This window comes from Urocampus carinirostris, chromosome 9, assembly GCF_059441175.1.
Source record: "Urocampus carinirostris isolate Australia breed hairy pipefish chromosome 9, RoL_Ucar_1.0, whole genome shotgun sequence".
Lineage (NCBI taxonomy): Eukaryota > Metazoa > Chordata > Actinopteri > Syngnathiformes > Syngnathidae > Urocampus > Urocampus carinirostris.
The window spans coordinates 25709141-25729852 of record NC_142357.1 but is presented as its reverse complement, the minus strand read 5'-3'; the positions used below and the strand labels follow the sequence as shown (position 1 = coordinate 25729852).

Below are 20712 nucleotides of genomic sequence, written 5' to 3'. Positions count from 1 at the left end.
AAAAAGTGTGTTTTTTAAAAAAATTATTGTATTATTATTATATTTGGATTGGCCTGTCCAAATTGTCCCTAGGTGTGAATGAGCGGGCGAGTTGTCTGTCCCTGTGTGCCCTCGATTGGCTGGCAACCAGTTCAGGGTGTCCCCTGCCTACTGCCCGATGATTGCTGGGATGGGCACCAGCACCCCTGCGACCCTACTGAGGATAAGCGGTGCAGCTAATGAGATGAGATGAGATATTTTAGACCCGCAAAGCTCTGAACCCGCGAACGTGCAACCGCGAAATAGCGAGGTCACACTGTACACCAAAACAAAGGATTGTGGGAAATGTATTCCAAAGCAATGTGGAGAGTCTCGCCGAGGGAATGTCTACGTGGGTTAAACGGCTTTAAACTCACTTAATAATAAACCAAAAGTGAAGCAAGTTTCAATATGTAAATATTCATCTCCCCAAATATGTCGCGAAGTATTTAGCACACTAAGTAACGTTACATCACAAATAATCCCCCGAATACTAATCTCACTGACTGATTTCACTGCATACCCTCGGGATAGTTTCTTGTCAATTTGCAAGTCCAGACTAGAAAAAAATAAATGTCGCAACACAAAAAAATGGGAGAAGTTGAACCGCCTCGAATACATCACAATCCATCACATCCAATCCGAAAACTTGTGATCTCATCTCCAGCACTGAGATTGGCTCCATTTTGTGTACAGCGCGTCGGGGCGTGTTGAGTAGTCCTCAGTTAACAATTTGTTTGCTTAGCTCGATTTCCTGCAAACTCTTCTCACACGCAACTCCCATTTCGAGAGCTCCACGCGACTCTACAAGAGGTAAACTCACTGGTTCGTCGATTTTGGTGCATCTAAAGTGTAACTTTGTGTTCTTTTTCTCTCGCATTGATGCATTTTTTCGTGATTTAATCATGACAGGAAGTGACTTTATCTCCCCCCGATTTAACGGATAACTGTTAACACCTGGCGCAGCGCTTCTCAAAATTTTCTTGCAAACTTTAATATGTGTTATGATTAAGTTTAATAGAAGAATAGTTGTGTTTTTTTATTGTTTGATGTGGACGATAGTGTTACGTAACTTCGTGGTTGAGTTCATCGCAGGCATTTTAATGGGCTTGGTCTTTTTACCTGTATCGACATGAAGTTGTAGACCACACCTTTTTTGGGGGGGCCAAAACATTATTCTATAATTTCTTTTGATCTTTGTGTTTAAATAATACTGTATTCTCTTGTCATCTCTTGCTCTTAGCTTGCAAAATGTGCGACCAAAAAGTCAAAACTGAAGTGACCCACTTTGATAAGAACTCTCTTCGAAAGACTGTAACAGACGAGAAGATACCCTTGCCAACTCAAAAGGGTAGGAAAACTGTTTTTTTTGTACCGTTTTGGAATGTAGACTGCAATGCTGTTCACTTATCAGAAGTGCAACACTTCCTCTCCAAGATATTAAAGTCCCTGCAGACTTTGGATTAAGTGACACACCCAATGGGAAAGAACTCTTCCTGTTCACTTTTTATTGTGATGTGCAGTGAATACAATCCAGGCTTTCTTTAGATGCATACAAGTGAATTTTTACCTGCTTATATTAGACAGATGTGATACTGGCGTTAATATACTAAACACTTGACTGTTACATGCCTTTTATGAACCCCAAATTTAGTGTCTTTTGCAATGATATGGAAGCGAACAGAACATTCTGAAACAGGGCTTTCCTAACTTTTCAGAAAGCTGGCCAGATTCGGTATGCTAAAAATGTGTCTGGGCAAAACATTCACACTGGCATTATTTGAAAAATGTTTAAAAAAAAAATCAATCAAGGTTTGCAGGGCTTGGCAATCAGCGTCACAACCCCGTAGCTCGCTTTTGTAGTAATCCCATTTGACTCGCATGGTCTTGTAAAAAGGCTGTGGGCCGTTAAAACGGCTTCCAGTTGCTTCCACTTTTTACAGCAATCGTTTCTAGTAAGCCTGTCTGTATTAATCAGCATGTTACATCTGCCTCTTGATATTATATTCTTTGCAAACAGCCACAATCACTTGGCAGTCGTTTTGAAGTTAGGTGAAAAATTACTTCCATTGCTACTCCTGGAAACTGTGCCCCTCCCAGTCAACTTTCCTAAAATTCCCACTGAAAGCCAAGGGTAAGATGGCCCAAAGGGCTACTGCCATTAACTAGTAAAACGGTGATATATATTTTTTGTACAAAATATTTTATACTGCGGTCAATATTACTCGTCGGCCACATATAAATAACTTGATGACTGAAGCCACGGGATGTATCTAGCCCCGGGCCAGAGTTTGGACATGACTGTTCTCAAAGAATGAAATAACGTAGATTAATCAAAAAAATGAACTTTAAAAAAAAAGATTCATTTCTACACACCACGCTGTCTAATTTAGTGATCCCCAACCTTTTAGAGCCAAGGCCCCCACCCCCCCTCTTAAAAAGGCACACAATTGGTCAAAAAATGTTTAAAAAATTAATTCCTTACGCTAGTTTCATTTTTTTATTGTTGCCTTTCCTGACAGCATAACGTTTTTCTTTTCATCTGTGGCTTGGGTTGTAGCACACATTATTCGTATTGGTCTATAACGTGGCTGTAATTTGGAATTTTTCTATATTGCTAACCTACATTTTTCTACATTTTTAGAAAAATAAAAAATGACAATTAAAATGAACACAATATTTGGCAATCGAACAAAATATCTCTTCTCATTAGCCGTACCGCTTATCCTCATTAGGGTCGCGGGGGGGCTGGAGCCCATCCCAGCCATCTTCGGGCAGTGGGCAGGGGACACCCTGAACTGGTTGCCAGCCAATTGCAGGGCACACGGGGACAGACAACTCATTCGCTCATTCACACCTAGGGACAATTTGGACCGGCCAATTCACCTGAAATGCATGTTTTTGGAATGTGGGAGGAAACCGGAGTGCCCGGAGGAAACCCACGCAAGCACGGGGAGAACATACAAACTCCGCACAGAAAGTCTGGAGCTGGATTTGAACCCACGACAGGTTCCCATGACATGAACTGTGCCGCACAAGTGCTAACCACTGCGCCGCCGTGCTGCCCCGAACAAAATATTATTGACTAAATTTAATTTATTTTTATAAGTAGAATAAGAAATTGATAATTTGCCAAAATTATATGCAAGATCATCCGATTCATCATCCGATCTGATTTCCTTAGACTTTGCAGTGGAATCTTAAAGCCCCAGTGTGAAATATTCGACCACTAGATTGCGCTGTATTGCCAAGATAACAGCGTAGCAGCAAGATGCCAGGAAACATTGTGCAACTTCTGGATAGGGATTCTAATATTTAAAACATACAAATGTCTCCACCTATGATTTTTTGGGAATAAAAATAAACATTGGAAAGATAGTTCAAGTTTTTTTTAATCAAAGTTCTTTTGTATCACTAGAAGTCACTAAATACTACGGACTTTCCCCTTAACCCTCCTGTTGTCCTCGGGTCAAAATGACCCACCGCTGTGTTGTTACAAACCTAATAAAAATCCTCTTAATTCTATTTTATTTTACTTTAAATGTTCTTTATTTCCTAGAATGGTCTTAATAGTAGAGAAAATGAAATGTTGGTTTGATTCACATTTTCATGTAAGGTGTATTAAAAGAATTAAGAAAAATTGTCCTTAAATGAGGACAAAACGAGGGTTGAACGGCTTCATCAAATAAAATGAGTTATTACATCTAATTCGATGTACTACCTCCTTAGGAGATAATTGGTATATATTAAAAAATGTTACCTGATGCCACCTAAAGGTATCTGAGTTTTACAGTTACTTGATTAATCACTGGAAAGAAGCTACTGAACAAAGAGCATGTTTTTTTTCGCCAAGATAAAATTTGGGGGTTTCCTACGGCACACTAGACAAGGTCTCTAGGAACACTGGTGTGCCCTGGCAAACTGGTTTATAATGCACAGTTGCGTCAATGGCATTTATAGAGCAATCATTCGTCTGTTATACACTTTCCTGAACCCCAGATTTAGTATTTCGTGCAATGTTGAGTTGGAAGTGCACAAAATGTCTAAAGGAATTAAATAAAGCTGGCGACTCGTTAAAAAATTGGACTAAAAAGTCCTCATTCTTGCACACGACCCCTGTTTTGACAAGCTGAAAAGTCTTTTTTTCAATGAGAGAAATCCAATTTGCATAAGAGCCTTCTCTCAGTGGGGATTTTTAAGACCTAAGGCAGTTTACTTTGAATTCCTCTTTGCAACACTTGCAGCACTTTTCAAGCTCAGTCATGCTGGAACATTGTGCAAAGCAAGGTTATAGAGGACAGAAACTTAATACAGACGCTGTCCTACTTATGATCTGGACGATCGTAAGTTGAATTTGTTCGTAGGTTGTTTTAGTGCTATATTTTGTATGTTTAAGGATTGTATGAGTAACCTGTATTGTTTTGTACTAAAAAGATAAACATTTCATAAAATAATATGCTCTATAAAGGGAAGTGTAACTTACTAGTGCAAGATGGGCTTCAAGAGTTGGGCTACTTCCTCCTCGGTGGTAAAAAGTGTCCGGGAAAAAAATTGTTCCGACCAATGTTCCCTCTAATTTTCTACGGGTCTGAGCGTTCACAGAAAGTCTGTGAGCAATGCTTGAAACCACAGTGAGCAACCATAATCCCAAGTGTGGCAAGATAATTATCAAACATGTCCAAAACTTGACATCAATTTACATTTTTCTGAGTTTCCGGCAATGCAAAATTATTTTTTTCTTCTGAATGAATTGACTCATGTACTATTGCAAAGGTTGTACGGCCTACAAACGTCGTTTGTTCTTCCAATTCTTTCACAAGATATTCATTTCTTTTTATTTCCTAACATATTTTGTCGCATAATAACATTTTGGGGGGCTTATTTAGTCGGTTGTAAGATACAGAACTGTACTTGATCACATTTTTGAGTGGAAGTACAATGTTGGCAACAAGATTCACTTGATATAATTGGAAATTATTTGAATGCAACACAAACTTTTTCTTCTTTTTTCCGTGTTTTTTCCTACTTTTTTTTTAAAATTCCTTTAAAAAAATCTCATTGTGTTTATTTTTTCCGAGCTGTTACTTTTTTCTTACATTCCTTTTTTTTATTTTCTTCTGGCTTTTTTCTAAAATTTTTCCTTCTTTTTTTCTCTTCCTTTTGTTGCTTTTTTTTCTCAGATTTTCACTACTTTTTCATTTTGGTATTTTTTTCTTTTTTGTTCTATTCCCCCATTCCTTTAAGTCATTTTGTGCATAATTTTACATAATATTTGGTCATGTTGGGATTAAAGAAGCAAAAACAACCTGAAGAGCCGTTTAGGACCTGAAAGAGCCGGTTCCTTTTAGTGAGCCGAGCCGATGAAGCCGGTTCTCGACAAACTCTACTGACTTTACCTTTCAACTTCGTTCTACATTGACTTCAAAATACCGCATTTAGGACACAAGGTCAGGGGAACCCGTGTATTTTTACCTTCATGCGCTGTAACTTTGACTTAAGTTGCTTCTTAATTTTGAGCCCTCATTTTTGTGTGCTGGCTAGATTTTCTTGTGCGCTGAGAATGTGCGAGCAGTGCGCAATTGCGCACGCGCGCACCTTAGAGGGAACACTGGTTTCGACCATTCTCTCAACAGTACAAGTTTTCTTATTCCACTTTCATTTCAAAAGAAACTGCTCGCCTCTTCTTTACACTTTATACCAACCATATTGAATGGATGCACAGGATATTAAACAATAAAAATGTTGATGTTCTTAGCGCGCTGGAGATACAGTATAGAATGTTTACACACAAACTAGGAAGAGAAAGCGGATTTCTGCTGGGTGACTTCTCACAGCGCCACACGCCGGTTGCGGCAAAAAATAAGCACTGCAGTACTGTCCTGTACTCAGAAAAAGGTGCACACAATACAAAATCTAAGTTACAGCAATGTCCGGAGATTTTCCAACACCCTAAAAAATGTCTATCTACCGTTTTACGTAAGTCAAATAGTCGTAAGTAGGGGAGCGTCTGTAAGTTCTGAAACTAACGAATCATATTTGTTCACTTATAAAGAAATTCTTGATTTCTGAACCGAAATTTTACATTACAGTATAGTGTAAATCTTGGTCCTCTTTTTACTTGACCTCTTCAGGTTTTTGAAGGACAGATTTCAGTTTGACAACCAAGAAAAAGGAACTACAAGCAGACATTTGGGAAATTGCGATGTAATTTATTGCACTACATCCATTTCTTTTCAACAAATACTCCACATATTAAAGCAGAAATACACCCAAAGGTTTTTCTATTGTCCACGTTTGGATGACCCTTTACTGTTGAATAATATCGAGTAGAAAGTAATTAGTGTAGAATATGTGACAAAGAAGTTGGTATTAATTTATATCAGTCTCGTGGGCGTTAGCTCTTCTCTCAATTGACTATGACATGAAGTTGCCCGGGGCTCATGTAATCAAGGTTTACCGATTTTTAAAGCTGAGCTTTGATTACTCCTGGGCTGTTAAGTCATCTTCATCTCCACAGTAAAAATTCTGGATTGTGTTGTTCATTTCCCTTTTTTTTTAACAAAATCAATTAGCATCGGAGTGATACTTTTAAACTCCCAAACAGCCTGGAGTCCATTCGATAAGTTTATTCTCATTGGACACCCGCAAAGGGTATTGCATAGGAAGCCAGTGTATTTTGACTATTCGACCTCACTGTTTTCACTGTTTTGACTATTGTTAACTGTTCACATCATTGCATTGTCACTATCGGCCAATCATGTTACTGGTCTTTGATTTTTTAAAAACCTTTAAGAGCAGGTCTGGTTTTGTAACCTAGGAGATTTAATAAAAGTGGCTCAGGGCCTTCAGAACAGGTTGGAATTTTTTATGTGAGGTTTGGCCTGTTGCCTGTTCTCCTTCAAAATCCATAGATGTCTTCTCTCCTTATTTTGATTGTCTACTCAACTATAAATGTTTAACTTTAATCGAAAAAAAACATCGTTTTTTTTTTAGGATTAACCTGAAAAAAAGATGAATAAAATTGAATGTTTTAAAAATGAAACCAGTGGATTCCAATTGAATCTGGTTTGCGTTGGCTTATTCTCACCTCAGTTGCATTTAAAAATCCCTTCTTTAAAAGCCTGTAGGTATGAATTTTAGTTTTACGGGTTGTTTTTCTAGAGTATAAACTTTGTGTTGTACTCTTGTTTTGCTAATAACAAGGATGTAACAAGACTCCTTAAATTGGATCTTAATGGTTAAAAGACATCGGTATGTGCTTTTTTTTAGTAGTTTACCGTAACATTTATTCATTTATACGTTTGAAAAACGTTAAATGGAAAAGAAACACCTTAGAGTTGAAACGCCAAGCTTTTTAAAAAATTGTATCCGTACAATATCATCATTCTTGTTTTATCTGCTGTTTGTTTTTTCAGAGATTGAGGAAGAAAAGAAAATAAACCAGGAGGAACGTAAGTGAAGTAGAACACTCAAAGGAAAATGCACTCTCAAATGAAGCGTTGAGTGCAGATTCCCATAATGGTTCATTGACGCAACAATTTAACCTCATCAGACAACCGTTTTGTAACTTTTTCTATTGTTTCTCAACAGCTGCCCGAATGGTCAACGATGGAGTGACGAGATTCAATCCAAAGACGCTGCGGAAGACCACAACAGACGAAAAGAACAGTCTTCCGACTAAAGAGGGTATGTGGTGACTTCAGAATACAATTCCAGCCCACGTGTGAGTCATCAGTAGCTCAACAATTTTCAGTCAACGCCAAGTAAGGACATTTGAGAGAAAATATTTCCTGCAGCTCGCGGAGGAACTGTTGCATTTGAGCAGGATTCCTCGCGTGTTTGCTGCAAAATATTTTCGCGAGGTCAGCATCTCAACTAGGTTGAGGTCAGGACCTTGGTCGGGACTGCTCCGAAAGTGCATTTTTCTGTCTTTAGGAGCAGTCCTTTATTAAAAAAATCGTTTATGAAGGGGGCTTTTTTAACCTTACTATTTTGATCATGAAATGTTGAGACACCAGGTTTAAAATTCTTCCAAGTATGGAAGATCACCATGATTCAGCTAAACATACCCAAAATGAGATGCTCATTCTTGGTTGCTTAATACAGAAGATAAGGTTGTTTTCTTGTTTGAGTATGACATTGTTTTTTCCTCTTGTTTCTTTTTTTAGAGATCGAGCAGGAGAAGAAAATAAACGAAGAGGAACGTAAGTTAATCACTATTTCCTCATGCTTCATCCTCTTTTCTATTTTTCCCCCATCCTGTCTTTGCCATAGTGTCGCTTACAAAAATGTACTTTCTACCTCAAAGTCAGGCCTTCGGTGCTCTAAAGGAGCTTGGTACCGGTAGAACTAGTGCTGCCAACCTTTTCACTAGGTCACACCCTTTTTTGGGAGCCCATATTTGCCTATCGTATTTTAAATTATGCATATTTTTAAGTGACTATCGTGGAAGCTAGAGCTCTAGTTTGTGATGGGAATGAGTGGAGAGGTGTTGTGAAAGGATAGTGGGATGTTTGGACGCGTTCTAAGGGATGGATAGGGCACCCGTATGATGTGGCAGGGGTAAACTAGTGAAAGCTGTCGGGCCCTGCTGTTAAACAGAAGAGTATGTTGTGTCACCCTGACCCGAGTGACATGGCCGCTTTCTTGTGTCACAATTCATCTGGAGGGACGAAAGCAGGATCAACTTGGGTGCCGAGGTGCTTAACTTGTTTGGACAGTTGAGCATTTGGGTTGGCCATGGTCAAATTTTTTGTGGGTTTTGAGTTATCTTTCTTTGGTCTTGCTGTCGGTCACCCCTCTCGAGGAATATGACCAGGGTCGATAAATAGATAGGCTGAAGATGGTTGATTAAAGCAATAACTTTATCAAACATGCACACTGTCAATTTGGTCCCTCTGCGCGTAAATTTGTAGGTGTCGAGTCATGTAAGCTATATTTTGTTCCTTGTTTTTGGTAATTTAGAGGTGAACGGAGTTGGCAACCTATCATTTTGAAAATGGCCACACAGGACCAAAGAAAATAAAAACTCGTATGTCCAGAGTTGCAAGAAATCTACGGTAATTGTATTCATAAATTAATGCAAAATCGGATTCATACTTAAAAGCTAGTTGTATAATGTTCTAAATGTTTTTTTGTAAAGCATTGGAAAACGTTAATGTTTGTGGTATTTGTGCCCTTACCAAAAAAAAAACAGAAAATGAAAAAAATGTCAGCCCTTTGTCTTTTCCAGTTTTCAACATTCATAAAAAAGGTCCAGGGAGAAAGTAGGGCAGCCGTAAAGGGCCATGTGTGGCTTAAGAGCGGCTGTAACAAAGCAACATCTTTCATGTGAATTCATCAGATTAAAAATATATTCGTATAAAAAAAGCCCTCGACCATTTAATCTTATTTATTAACTTCATGAACTTTTTTGCTTACTATACAGCCATGCTTGGGAAATAAAAAAATATTTTAACGTCCCTTTTTCATGGAGCACATCCATATTTGTGTAAGAGGATTTTAAATTGTGAAAAGATTTACAGTGATTTTAAAGATGGATCATTTAAAAGATGCACTTGTGCATTGCTGACAGATTTCTTGTTCAGAACCAACATTCTGTAACTGTGGACCCATATTTGTCTGTAGAGCCTTGTGAGCCATATTTTATGTTTATATTGAATTTGGAAGTAAACTGTATAAAGCACAGTTTAAGACTTCAAATTTTATAATGGCATAAGAGAAAAAAATGATTTTACTGCAAAACCTTTCTTTTGCTCGGATTGGGAAATGATTAAATGTGGAAAAAAAATGTTAGTGTCCCCCTGTGGGATAATCAAAAGCAACAAAAGCAAAAACCCTAGTCCGGTCTACATCTTTGGCAGCGTATCAACTCTAAACAAAAACACCCTACTCGAGTTACCGCCACGACCCTGGAATGTTTAACCCTCAAGTGCGAACTTTTCTTTGAGGTGGAAAACTATAATGAAAATGACTTCAGTTTTTTCTTTTTTTTTCTTTTTTCAACAAAAGAAATTTTAAAGGAGTGAATAAGCAAGTTCTTGAAGAAAAAAAATATTTTTGTCACAATAAGCGGTGAAAATGTTGACCCTATGAGAGCTTGTATTTCTTGTATCCAGTTTTTCAAAATTAAATGATCGTTTTATGAGGGCTTCATTGACACATTAAAAATGGTTTGCTTTCGAAACAGCTACCCGAATGGTGAACGACGGAGTGACGAGATTTAACCCCAAGACTTTGCGGAAGACAACAACAGATGAGAAGAACAGTCTTCCGACTAAAGAGGGTATGTGCCAACCTTTTGAGTCGAGAGTTTTTAGTACCTCCTTGCCAACTTAAGTAAGGAAATTAGCACACACCCATCAAGAAGGAATAATTGAAATACACCTAGTGTTATGAAACTAAGTAACTAGGCGATTCCAGTTTTGCAAGATAGCTCAGTAGTAATAACTCTAATTGAGGTCACAATCTTAACCGGTGTAGGACTTCGGTTCTTAACTGGTCCCAGGCAATCATGGAGATTCCACCAAATTATAATGACAAGCTGTCCAGGCTCTGAGGTAGCATTGCATGCTGATCACATCGGGCTCCCTTCACAACCATCCTACACAATGTGCTCCGTTATTATAAATCAATTAACTAATTTTATTTTCTATTTGCATGTTTGAGAGTAGGGATGATGGAAATGATCAGGCCCTTTGCAGCCTGCATTGTCTTTTAAAAGTCAAGATGCTTGGTTCCAGCTTTTTCCCCACCGAGACTGATACCTAACTCCTGAGTAGTCATTGATACAGATATCACTACTTCGTCACGTTCCTGACAAAATAAATGAGTGATATTTTTAAACGATCAGTTTGTAATATTTGGTGACATCAATTAGAATATTCGGCAAAAATACTCAAATTTTCATACCAATGTTCATTTTTATAAATAAATAAAAGGTAGAGAAATGTATTTATTTTACATAGCGGAATCCCTACCTAGAAGTCACCATGTTTGTGGGCTATCTTTCTGCTACACTGTGCTCATTTGGCACCGTTTTTTGTTCACAGTATCATCTAGTCGTCAAAATATTACACACTGGGGCTTTAAAGAAATATGTTTGAATTTTGACATAAAATGCTTTTTTTATGACGAGAATATTGAAAGAAAAAGTTCTTAAAGGTGGGATGCAGGATTTGAAACTTTGTTACACTCTGCCGCCATCTCCTGTCCTTTGGGTTTGAGTAGGCATTTGGATTTTACTGGATACGGGCATTTTCCTACTCTCACCATTTTTAAATTTTCCACTGACTAATTGAAAAATAAAGACCTGTGTGGATAAGCATGGTGTCACCCACCAGCACTACCACCCCTCTTCCCTTGAACTTAATGTGTTCCTTCCTGACCAGCGCTGATAAAATTTAAAAACGGATAGGGGCAATGGAAAATAAAGTAGAAAGGCTCTTTAAAATCGGTTGGGCATTGTTAACACATACTTAATAGAAAAACTAATTCATCTTTTTAAGGACACCTCAAACAAGGCATCCCACTTGGAAGGGTCATTTTACAAGTGCCTGTGCTAGATTAGCTCAAATCTGATTAAGGGTTGGGATTACTAGTTTGTGCAGACCTGTGTTATGATGGGTGGTATAAAGAATCTAGTTTTAAGCACAACGTTTTATTCTTCTGAATGAGGTATAGACTAAACCAACAGTTGAACAGTTAAGGAGTGTAAGAATTTCCTGAGGGTTTGAATATAGTGCTTGCAATGATGGCCAAAAATCTCCATAGAAATTGCATAAAGAGAATATTGTATAATATACATCAGTGGTGTCAAACAGGCGGGCCGGATCAGGCTCGCTAAGGGATTGAATCCGGCCCGCGCGACAATGCTCAGAGGAGCACAAGAGAATAACGAGCTGCAGGTTGAAATATGTCCTCTTGATTTTTCCAAAGCCAGGTGCCTCCCACAAAGACGCTGTAATTGTATTTCTTTCCCTCTCGCTCTCTTTTTCTCCCCTTTTCTTTCACTCTTGTCTTTTTTTTCTTTGTTTCTCTTTGTCTTTCTCTGTCTTTTTACCTTTTGCTCTCTTCTTATTTTTCCTTTTCTCTTTCTCTCTTGCTTTCCGCTTATTTCTTTCCCTTCTCCTTTCCCTCCTTCTCTTTTCTCTACTTCTCTTTAGATTTCTTTCTTTCTTTCCCCCTCTATCGCTATTTCTTATCTCTTTTGTTTCTCACGTTCTCCCTTTTCTTTGTCCCACCCTCTTTTTCTCTCCCTCTCTTTCGTGTGGCCCACGAGTTAAAATGAGTTTGAAACCCCTCATATATATGCTCACTCAGCATTCTTGATTCTTGTTGTTTTTGTTTTCTTCTCTAGAAATTGAAAAGGAACGGCAGCTTAATGAAAAGGAACGTAAGTAGACAACCCTTCCGTGAGCTGAGTTTTTGTGACCACCTACATGTTTTTTCTGTCATTTGTATATTTATAACTTTTTCAATCCCATACAAAAAGGGTGACAGTCAATTTTCATTAATAGTTGCGGGCTCTCTGATGCGTAGTTGTGCAATAGCTCTTAATGGTTACAATGGAGCACCCGCTTGCACAATGTGACGACCATTTGTCTGCTTTTGTAACAGCCGTCAGAATGGTCAACGACGGAGTGACGAGGTTTAACCCGGCGACGCTGCGGAAAACCGCAACGGATGAGAAAAACCCTCTACCGACTAAAGAGGGTATGTGAACGCTTTTCTATCCAGTTCATCATTTTAACAGGGTTCCCACTGATCCTTAAAGTCTTAAAAGGCACTGAAATGATTATTCTTAAAATAAGTCCTTAATTGGCATTAAAATTCAATTTTCAAAAGTCTTGCAAATGTGAAATTTTCAAGAGTTATATTTGTTTAAACTGAAATGATAAATGTTATTAAATCTTGTCTTTTTTTGATAATTCACTGATTTACTTTCATGGCAACATGGCGTGACCACAATAACAGAACTATCAGAACGGTGATGTGGTTTCAGTCTGTCCTTTCAGAGCAGACGCATTTAGGTCTACCCACAATACACATAGCAACTTTGGACCATGGTAAAGTGGACATTTGATGACTTGGCCTTGAATTTGATTTTAAAAGGCATTTTAAAAAGGTCTTGAATTTTACTTGCCTTAAATTGTTGGATCCTTGTTTTAATGATACAACATTTTTTTGTTCAGTACTTTCCGAATGTTATGTTTCTAATAATTTTCTTCTTCGTTTTTAAATACGTAGACATTGCTGCGGAAAAGAAAATTGCTAAAGGCGGCGCATGTTAATGACTCACCCTGTACTCAAGCTTGGCTCCCCCACTTCATGCATATGATCCTGTCCATTGCCTCCACATGCCAACATGAGTCGATGAAAAAATGTATTACTGTATTCATGTCTTTGAATTCATGCTTCATAGTTTTTTTTTTTACGCAACGAATGCATCATTTAGAAATAAGCAAAACAAAGGAACAGGGAAGAGTGTAAGGAAGCTCTTAATATTACTATTATTCTAAGCCTGAAAATGTACACCCTAAATTTGGAAGGTATTTTGGTTACATATGTGCAAAATGACATTTTGAATTTTGATTTGGAAAAAGTAATAACATATTTTACATTATGTAAAACACATTTTGGAAAAATGTAAGAAAAAAACGTATACTATCAAGCTTTGTGGAATTATCATTTGGAGAGCATGCATGCATTTTTGCTATGAGATCAATGGTTCATTGTCTGCCTTTAATAGTAATCTTAATGTTTGCCAAGCACCAATAAAGACTTATAAATACATTATAGCACATGTCCTTTTTTCTTTTGTAATAACCTATAGGTCTAGCAAAGGGGCACTTATTAATATTTGATATCGCTTAATTGTGTTGTGAAACCGAAATGGAGTACTACAAAGCTTAAGAATTCTAACTAAGGCACCATTTTTTTATTTTTGTGCATCCTTTCATAAGGTTTTTTGTTTTTGGTGGTTCCTGTAGCAGCGAGATGGTAGACAATCATGTCAGCTTATGTTATGTAGATAAAGACAAATTTCTTGACCTACAAGTATTTTTGCTTCTTATTCAAATACTATTTTTTTTTTTTTACCAAGAGGCACTAAATGTAACGATGTGCTTTTAATTCTTCAAGTCATTTTTATTTGTATAGCCCTTAATCACAAGTCTCAAAGGGCTGCACAGACTATTACAGACCAGACTATTATTGCACCATCCCCTGATCTAAAACCTACATGAGAGCAAGGAAAAATTTAAAACGTCAGCATGAGGAAAATGGAGAAATTTTGATTGATGAGTAATTCCACAAATAATGATAAAATACTGGTGTGTGGTTCCATTTTTTTAAATTCTTACATAAGATGCAGTAGATTATTAGACAAACGTTCAAATGTCTGGCCAATTTGGGTTTTTTTGGGTGCGCCTTATCGTCTGGAAAATATGGTAATTACAATATTAGGAATAATGATACTGGAGGAGTTGATTTTTCCTCTTTAAAAGAGGTTAAGTTGAGCTTTTTGGTGATGAACCTCTTGAGGTGTAAGCTGAAAAGCGGATCCACTTGTGTTTCATACCTCTGAGTTTGCTGCTGCTGCACTCCAAGCAGAAGCTCACCTGCTCGTCACTGCGGTGATACTCGTTGTCCTCTGCTTTCTCCTCTCCGGCTTCTTTATTTTATATCTTTATTTTCATTGTTAATGGAAAATCTATTGCACTCTAGTCATCCTGGAATGGGAATTACCTTATGTGTGGTCCCTTTCTTAAGGTTTTTGAATTTTCCTCATGTTGAGATTTTTGAGTTTTTCCTTGCCCTCATGTAAGTTTTAGATCAGGGGACTGTGTATAGTCTGTGGTCTGTGCAGCCCTTTGAGACTCCTTGTGATTAGGGGCTATACAATTAAAAATGACTTAATATTTTCCTCAAGTTCCATATCTGGAAAATGGAAGGATGCAAATACCTTTATAAACCCACGCCCCCTAGATTGTACACAAACATAGCTTCCTACCAGTAAAAGTTGAAGTCAAGCAAACAATGTTATATGGGTCTTAATACGGATTTTTTTTTTTTTTTTTGTGGAATTAAACAATGTCAGCCTGCATTAATCCTATGGTAATGGACATTTTGAGAGTTGGTGTCAGGGATAAGGACATAGAAAACCAAGGTTGACCAGCTCCCTGGAGCAAAGCCCTGATTGGTAATTAGCCAAAGCGTAAGTAATATTGTAATTCATCACCAACTCTAAAAATGACTGCTCCTAGAGATCAGGATTCGTATGGGTTCTTGAAATCCTTGAAAATGCTTGAATTTCAATGTTATGTTTTCAAAGATTTAAAGTGCTTGACTTTTGGGTGAAGTGCTTGTAAATGCTTGAAATTGTTGTCATGTTTCCCAACAAGTCTGCTTAAAAATGATGTTGCCTGCTCTCTGGTGGCCTTATTTTGCCATTGCATCTCTTTCCTAGTGATTAACTGCAGCTGCCCATTAGTAAGTAAGGCAATGAGTTTTGAATCATCATCGCCACCTACGGGTGGCACCCAAGAGAACAGGTGCATGCTACACCTAAACAGGGTACTATGAATTATGTATTAGTGCAAGGATTACTAATCAATTATGGGCCATGCAAATAATTACTGTAGCGTTTCCCAGCGGTAAATTGTAATGGGAAAAAAGTTCCTGCATCTGAAAATGTAAGCAACACATTGTTTTCATTTTTATTCAAAACCTATAAGTGGAGATATTTACTAAGGATTTAAAAACCACATGTCTTGAAAAATCGCATGTGTAAATCGCAGAATTTTTTGTAGTTCTGCAAAATACATGATTCATGCTGGATTTTTTATTTTAATGGTACTGGGGTAATTGCAAAATTGGGTTTAAAAGTCCTTAAAAATACTTGAATTTGGCTATGAAAACGGTGTATGAACCATGTGGATACAAGCAGTTAGTTCTAAAAGGGGCAGAGTGTGTTATTTTACTACATGTTACTTTCATGGTGCAGTGCAACTGAAAACTCTTCTGTACTTGAAATTATTGTTTATTTGATTTAATTTTAAAACATAAGTCCCTTTAAAATAGTTATTTTTCATGCTGATATAAAAACATTAAAAGACCTTAGTTTGAAAAGGCAGCCTTACTCATTTTCATGTAATCTGATTCTCGCCGGAGTTTGTGATGATAAAATCTCAAAAAATGAGGAATACCAACGAAGGAGTCTCAAAGTGACAAATGCATTCTTCTCATTTTTTTGCCGAGGCTTTTGGGTACGTGTAGCAGCAACGTGAGACTCATGTTATGTAAGAAAAATACCTTGTGTTACTGCTTATTATTTGAATATTATTATTTTATGGTTAACCACGAGGAGACGCAAAATCATACTGGCTTTTTAACTCATATTCTACATTAAGTAGGTGGGGCTCATACAACACCGGCCCAAGCCTTCATGGGGCCCTAAGAAAAATTTGATATGGGGCCCTCAATTACTTGATCACTTGCATACCTACTAGAACTCATTCGATGTTATACTCCAGGGGTGGGCAACTATTTGGAGTCAGGGGCCGTGTGTGACATGTTATACTTCTTTTTAAATAGTTTCATCAAATTGGTTTTGAACTGACCACAATTACATCAAAATTGTGTTTTAGGTCCCTGTTTTAAGCACTTCATTTGTTATGTAGTTTTGGAGTATTACTGCAGGATTTTTTTTAGTTTTTTTTTTTTTTTTAGTATTTCTGAAGTCTGATTTTTATTGAAGCTCTTTTTTTGTGGTGTTACTATAGTTTTATTTTTGTACTATTTTTGTCGTATTTCTGAAGTAATTTGTATTATTGTAGTATTTCCATAGCAGTATTTTTTAGTAATTCTGTAGTACTTTTGTTGCATTTCAAAAGTAGATTTTATTTGTTGGATTTCTATTATTTTCATATTTTGTATTACCGGTACATTAGTTTTATGATTATAGTATTTTGTAGTATTACTGTAGTAATATTTTTTTTGTATTTTTCTACTATCTTTGTTGTATTTTGTAGTATTTCCATATAAGAATAATTGTTGTATATCTGTAGTATTTAGTATTTTGTAGTACAGTGTAACTGTAGTTGTTTTTTTTATAGTATTCTTGTGATATTTCTATAGGAGAATTATTGTAGTATCACTTTAGATGTAACTTGCAGTATTTCTGTTGTAAACCTCTTGTCGAGCGCTCTACCTCCTGAGCTAATGCCACCCACATAGATATACATCTTAAAAAGAACACAAAACAGGCATATCCTTTACATCTCAGAGTTAGGGCAGACAAGTGGGAGCTTGATGCCGGAGGCCTCTGACTCAAGCTCCCGTACCTTGTCTTTTAAATGCACGGATCTGGACACTCGAGTGGTGGTCCTGCTGCCTGGGGGTGGACCCCCTAAGGTAGTAGGTCCAAAGATACTTGTATGCCGCACAACACACACCACAAAGCAGTCAGTTTCCCTATGAGCACCCAAAAAACTTTGTTATCATAATAGATACTCTAATTAAGTCAAATCAAGTCATTTTTATTTGTATAGCCCTTAATCACAAAGAGTCTCGAAGGGCTTCAGGGGTTATTATACATGAGCATTTTAGGTTATTCATATGCTATAGAGTAGAAGTGAGTTTTAAGCTTAGATTTAAACATTTCCACTGAGGTTGCAGATCGGATCTCAGGGGGAAGAGCATTCCACAACACCGGTGCCCGGATGGAGAACGCTCTCGAACCAGCGGAACACTTCTTGGCTCTTGGGATCACCAGAAGACCGGCGTTCTCAGAACGAAGGCTTTGGGCCGGAACATAGGGGGAAATCAGATCTGAAAGATATGAGGGGGGAAAGTCCATGTATGATTTTGTATAATAATAAGAGAACCTTGAAATCACATCTTAGGCTAACAGGGAGCCAATGCAGGTTAGCCAAAATTGGGGTGATGTGATCGGACTTTTTTGTCCTAGTTAAAAGCCTCGCTGCGGCATTTTGTACCAGCTGAAGACTCTTGAGTCTGGTCATCGGAAGACCGGAGAGTAGCGCATTACAGTAATCGAGACGGGAGGTAACAAACGCGCGAATTATAATCTCCGCATCCGACTGAGACAGTATAGGACGAATTTTAGCAATGTTACAAAGATGGAAGAGAGCGGTTCTAGTAATTTTCTTCACATGTGTTTGAAAGGACTGATCGGAGTCAAATGTGACACCTAAATTTTTAAGTGAGTCACTCTGTGCTATGTGACATTTGTCAATGTTCACAGCAGTTTTAGAGAATAAGTCGCGGCATTTAGATGGACCAATAACTAACATTTCGGTCTTTTCAGAGTTAAGACGCAAGAAATTGAGTGACATCCACTCTTTTATCTCAGTGAGGCAGGCCACCAGCATCGCTCGCTACGGAAGATGAACTTCCGTGTTCGGATCACAATCCAACTACGAGAGGGACTTGCTTCCCGCGTCCAGCGAACACCGGATCGTGGGCGCAGCCCTTCCTCTTTCTTTCAATAAAACTTGTGGTAATCTCAAGGTTTCTTCATTTTCCTCATGTTGAGGTTTTTGAGTTTTTCCTTGTGGTTCCAGATCAGGGGATGATGTAATAATAGTATGAAAAATAGTCTGTGTGATAACCTGTGCAGCCCTTTGAGATAAAATAAAAATGACTTGACTTGACTTAAGCTACGCAATTGGGTCCTGTTTCTGTTCTGGTCCTGACAGTTTACAGTCAAGGTGTCACACCAACAGACCACTTATTGGCTTTATATCGCCAAAGAATCCATTATCTGCACTGTTTATCCTCAGTAGGGTCACGGGGGCGCTGGAGCCCATCCCAGCTATCTTTGGGCAGATGGCAGGGGACACCCTGAACTGGTTGCCAGCCAGTCGTAGGGAACACAGAGACGGACAACTCACTCGCTCATTCAAACCTAGGGACAATTTGGACCAGCCGATTAACCTAACATGCATGTTTTTGGGATGTGGGAGGAAACCGGAGTGCCTGGAGGAAACCCACGCAAGCCCGGGGAGAACATGCAAACTCCACACAGGAAGGTTCAATCCCATGACTTCAGAACTGTGCCGCACACGCGCTAACCACTGTGCTGCCGTGCTGCCCACCAATGTTAAATTTTATCCTTTTTTAAATTAACATCGGTCAAAAAAATGTGCATTTATTTTACACCGTTGATCTCCACTTAAGTCGGCGCCATGTTTGTCCGGCGTCCTGCCGCCACACTCTGCTGTGTACCAGTGGCCCTCGCTCTTACCAGAAAACACAGGGCCATCTAGTGGTCAAATATTACACATCGGGGCCTGGACAAAGCTAATGCTGACCAAACAAATGAATGTATACCCCATCTTCTGCTCATAGATGATCTATTGTAGGCTATATGGCATTTCATGTGAGCACTGTAGTATGGAGCAGGTGTTATATATATATATTTTCCTATATGTTTGTCCATTTGTTCTAAAATGCAAAATATGAATAAAATATATATTTTTGAAAAGTTTAAGATTTTTATCACGGATCAAACTCATAAATTTTAACCCACTAGTGGCGGGCACAAGTCCCCAAACACTATCCCGGTTTTATAGATAGATAGATAGATAGATAGATACTTTGTTCATCCCCGAAGGGAAATTCACATTTCCAGCAGCATCCCTGAGCTGAGAACAATCGAAAATAACACGGGAGCTGCTGGAGTGGCTGCCATTCGTGACGGCGCCGGAAGAAAAGATTCAATTTGAATCATGTACAAACAAACAATTGAATCATGTACAAACAAACAAAATCTTCATGTTTCAATAAGTGGAGTGTTAATAAAATGGGGGGAAAATAATTTCTGATACTGATATAACCAGGTAAAACTAATTTTAAGTTACCTGTCCAAATGAATGTTGTGCCATCTCACCTTTCCCACTCTCTCTCCTCTCACCTTAGCATCAGACTTTACCCAAGACCTACTGAATGATTGCATAAAGACTTTGAAAAAAGGCAAATCGACCAGGAAGGACGGGCTCAACCTCGGATTTTATCGGACTTTTTGGGATATTTTAGCACCAGATCTGATTACTGTCTTTAACGAATTTTCCAGTCGAGACAACATGCCAGACAGTTTCAGAATAGGGATAATTACTGTATTGCACAAAAAAGGAGACAAAACTGACTTAAAAAACTGGCGACCCATAACGCTTTTAAATGTGGACTGTAAAATCTTCAGCAAGCCTTTGGCCACACGAATGTCTGTAGTCTTGTGAGACTTGGTTGATCCGGACCAAACCTGTGCCATCGTGGGAAGGAAGATCAGCGACAGTCTCATGCTGATCCGTGACACCATTTGTTATGCGAGAGACAGAAACATGCGACTAGCGGTCCTAAACCTGCTATACCGAGACATCTACGGCAAATGAATGATTAACGAGAATTTATCGAAAGCAATCGAGATCAACTGCAGTGTACGTCAAGGTTGCCCTATGTCTCCCCTTCTCTATGTACGAACCGTGAATATTACTAATTTTTAAATTCTTTTTTTTGTAATATTATGACTTCCATCTCAGAAATAGACGTTTTAGAGGATAAAATACATGTTAACCCTGTGAACTTGTTTTTCAAGATGTGGGATCATTAATGTGATATGACATTTGCTGTACAATAAGGCAATAAAATTCACTCCTTTATCCCCACCAAAAC

At 38.1% G+C, this 20712-nt stretch overlaps 1 protein-coding gene across 1 annotated transcript; it reads left to right on the top strand.

The window, feature by feature from the left end:
* Positions 1–664: 664 nt before the first annotated feature.
* tmsb1 (thymosin beta 1) lies at positions 665–13817 on the top strand. The gene is made up of 9 exons (XM_088343353.1): positions 665–831; positions 1262–1369; positions 7434–7469; positions 7609–7704; positions 8187–8222; positions 10208–10303; positions 12377–12412; positions 12637–12732; positions 13267–13817. Exons 2-9 carry the CDS (start codon positions 1270–1272, stop codon positions 13308–13310), a joined length of 540 nt encoding a protein of 179 aa, XP_088199479.1. The 5' UTR covers positions 665–831; positions 1262–1269; the 3' UTR covers positions 13311–13817.
* The last annotated feature ends 6895 nt before the right edge of the window (positions 13818–20712 follow it).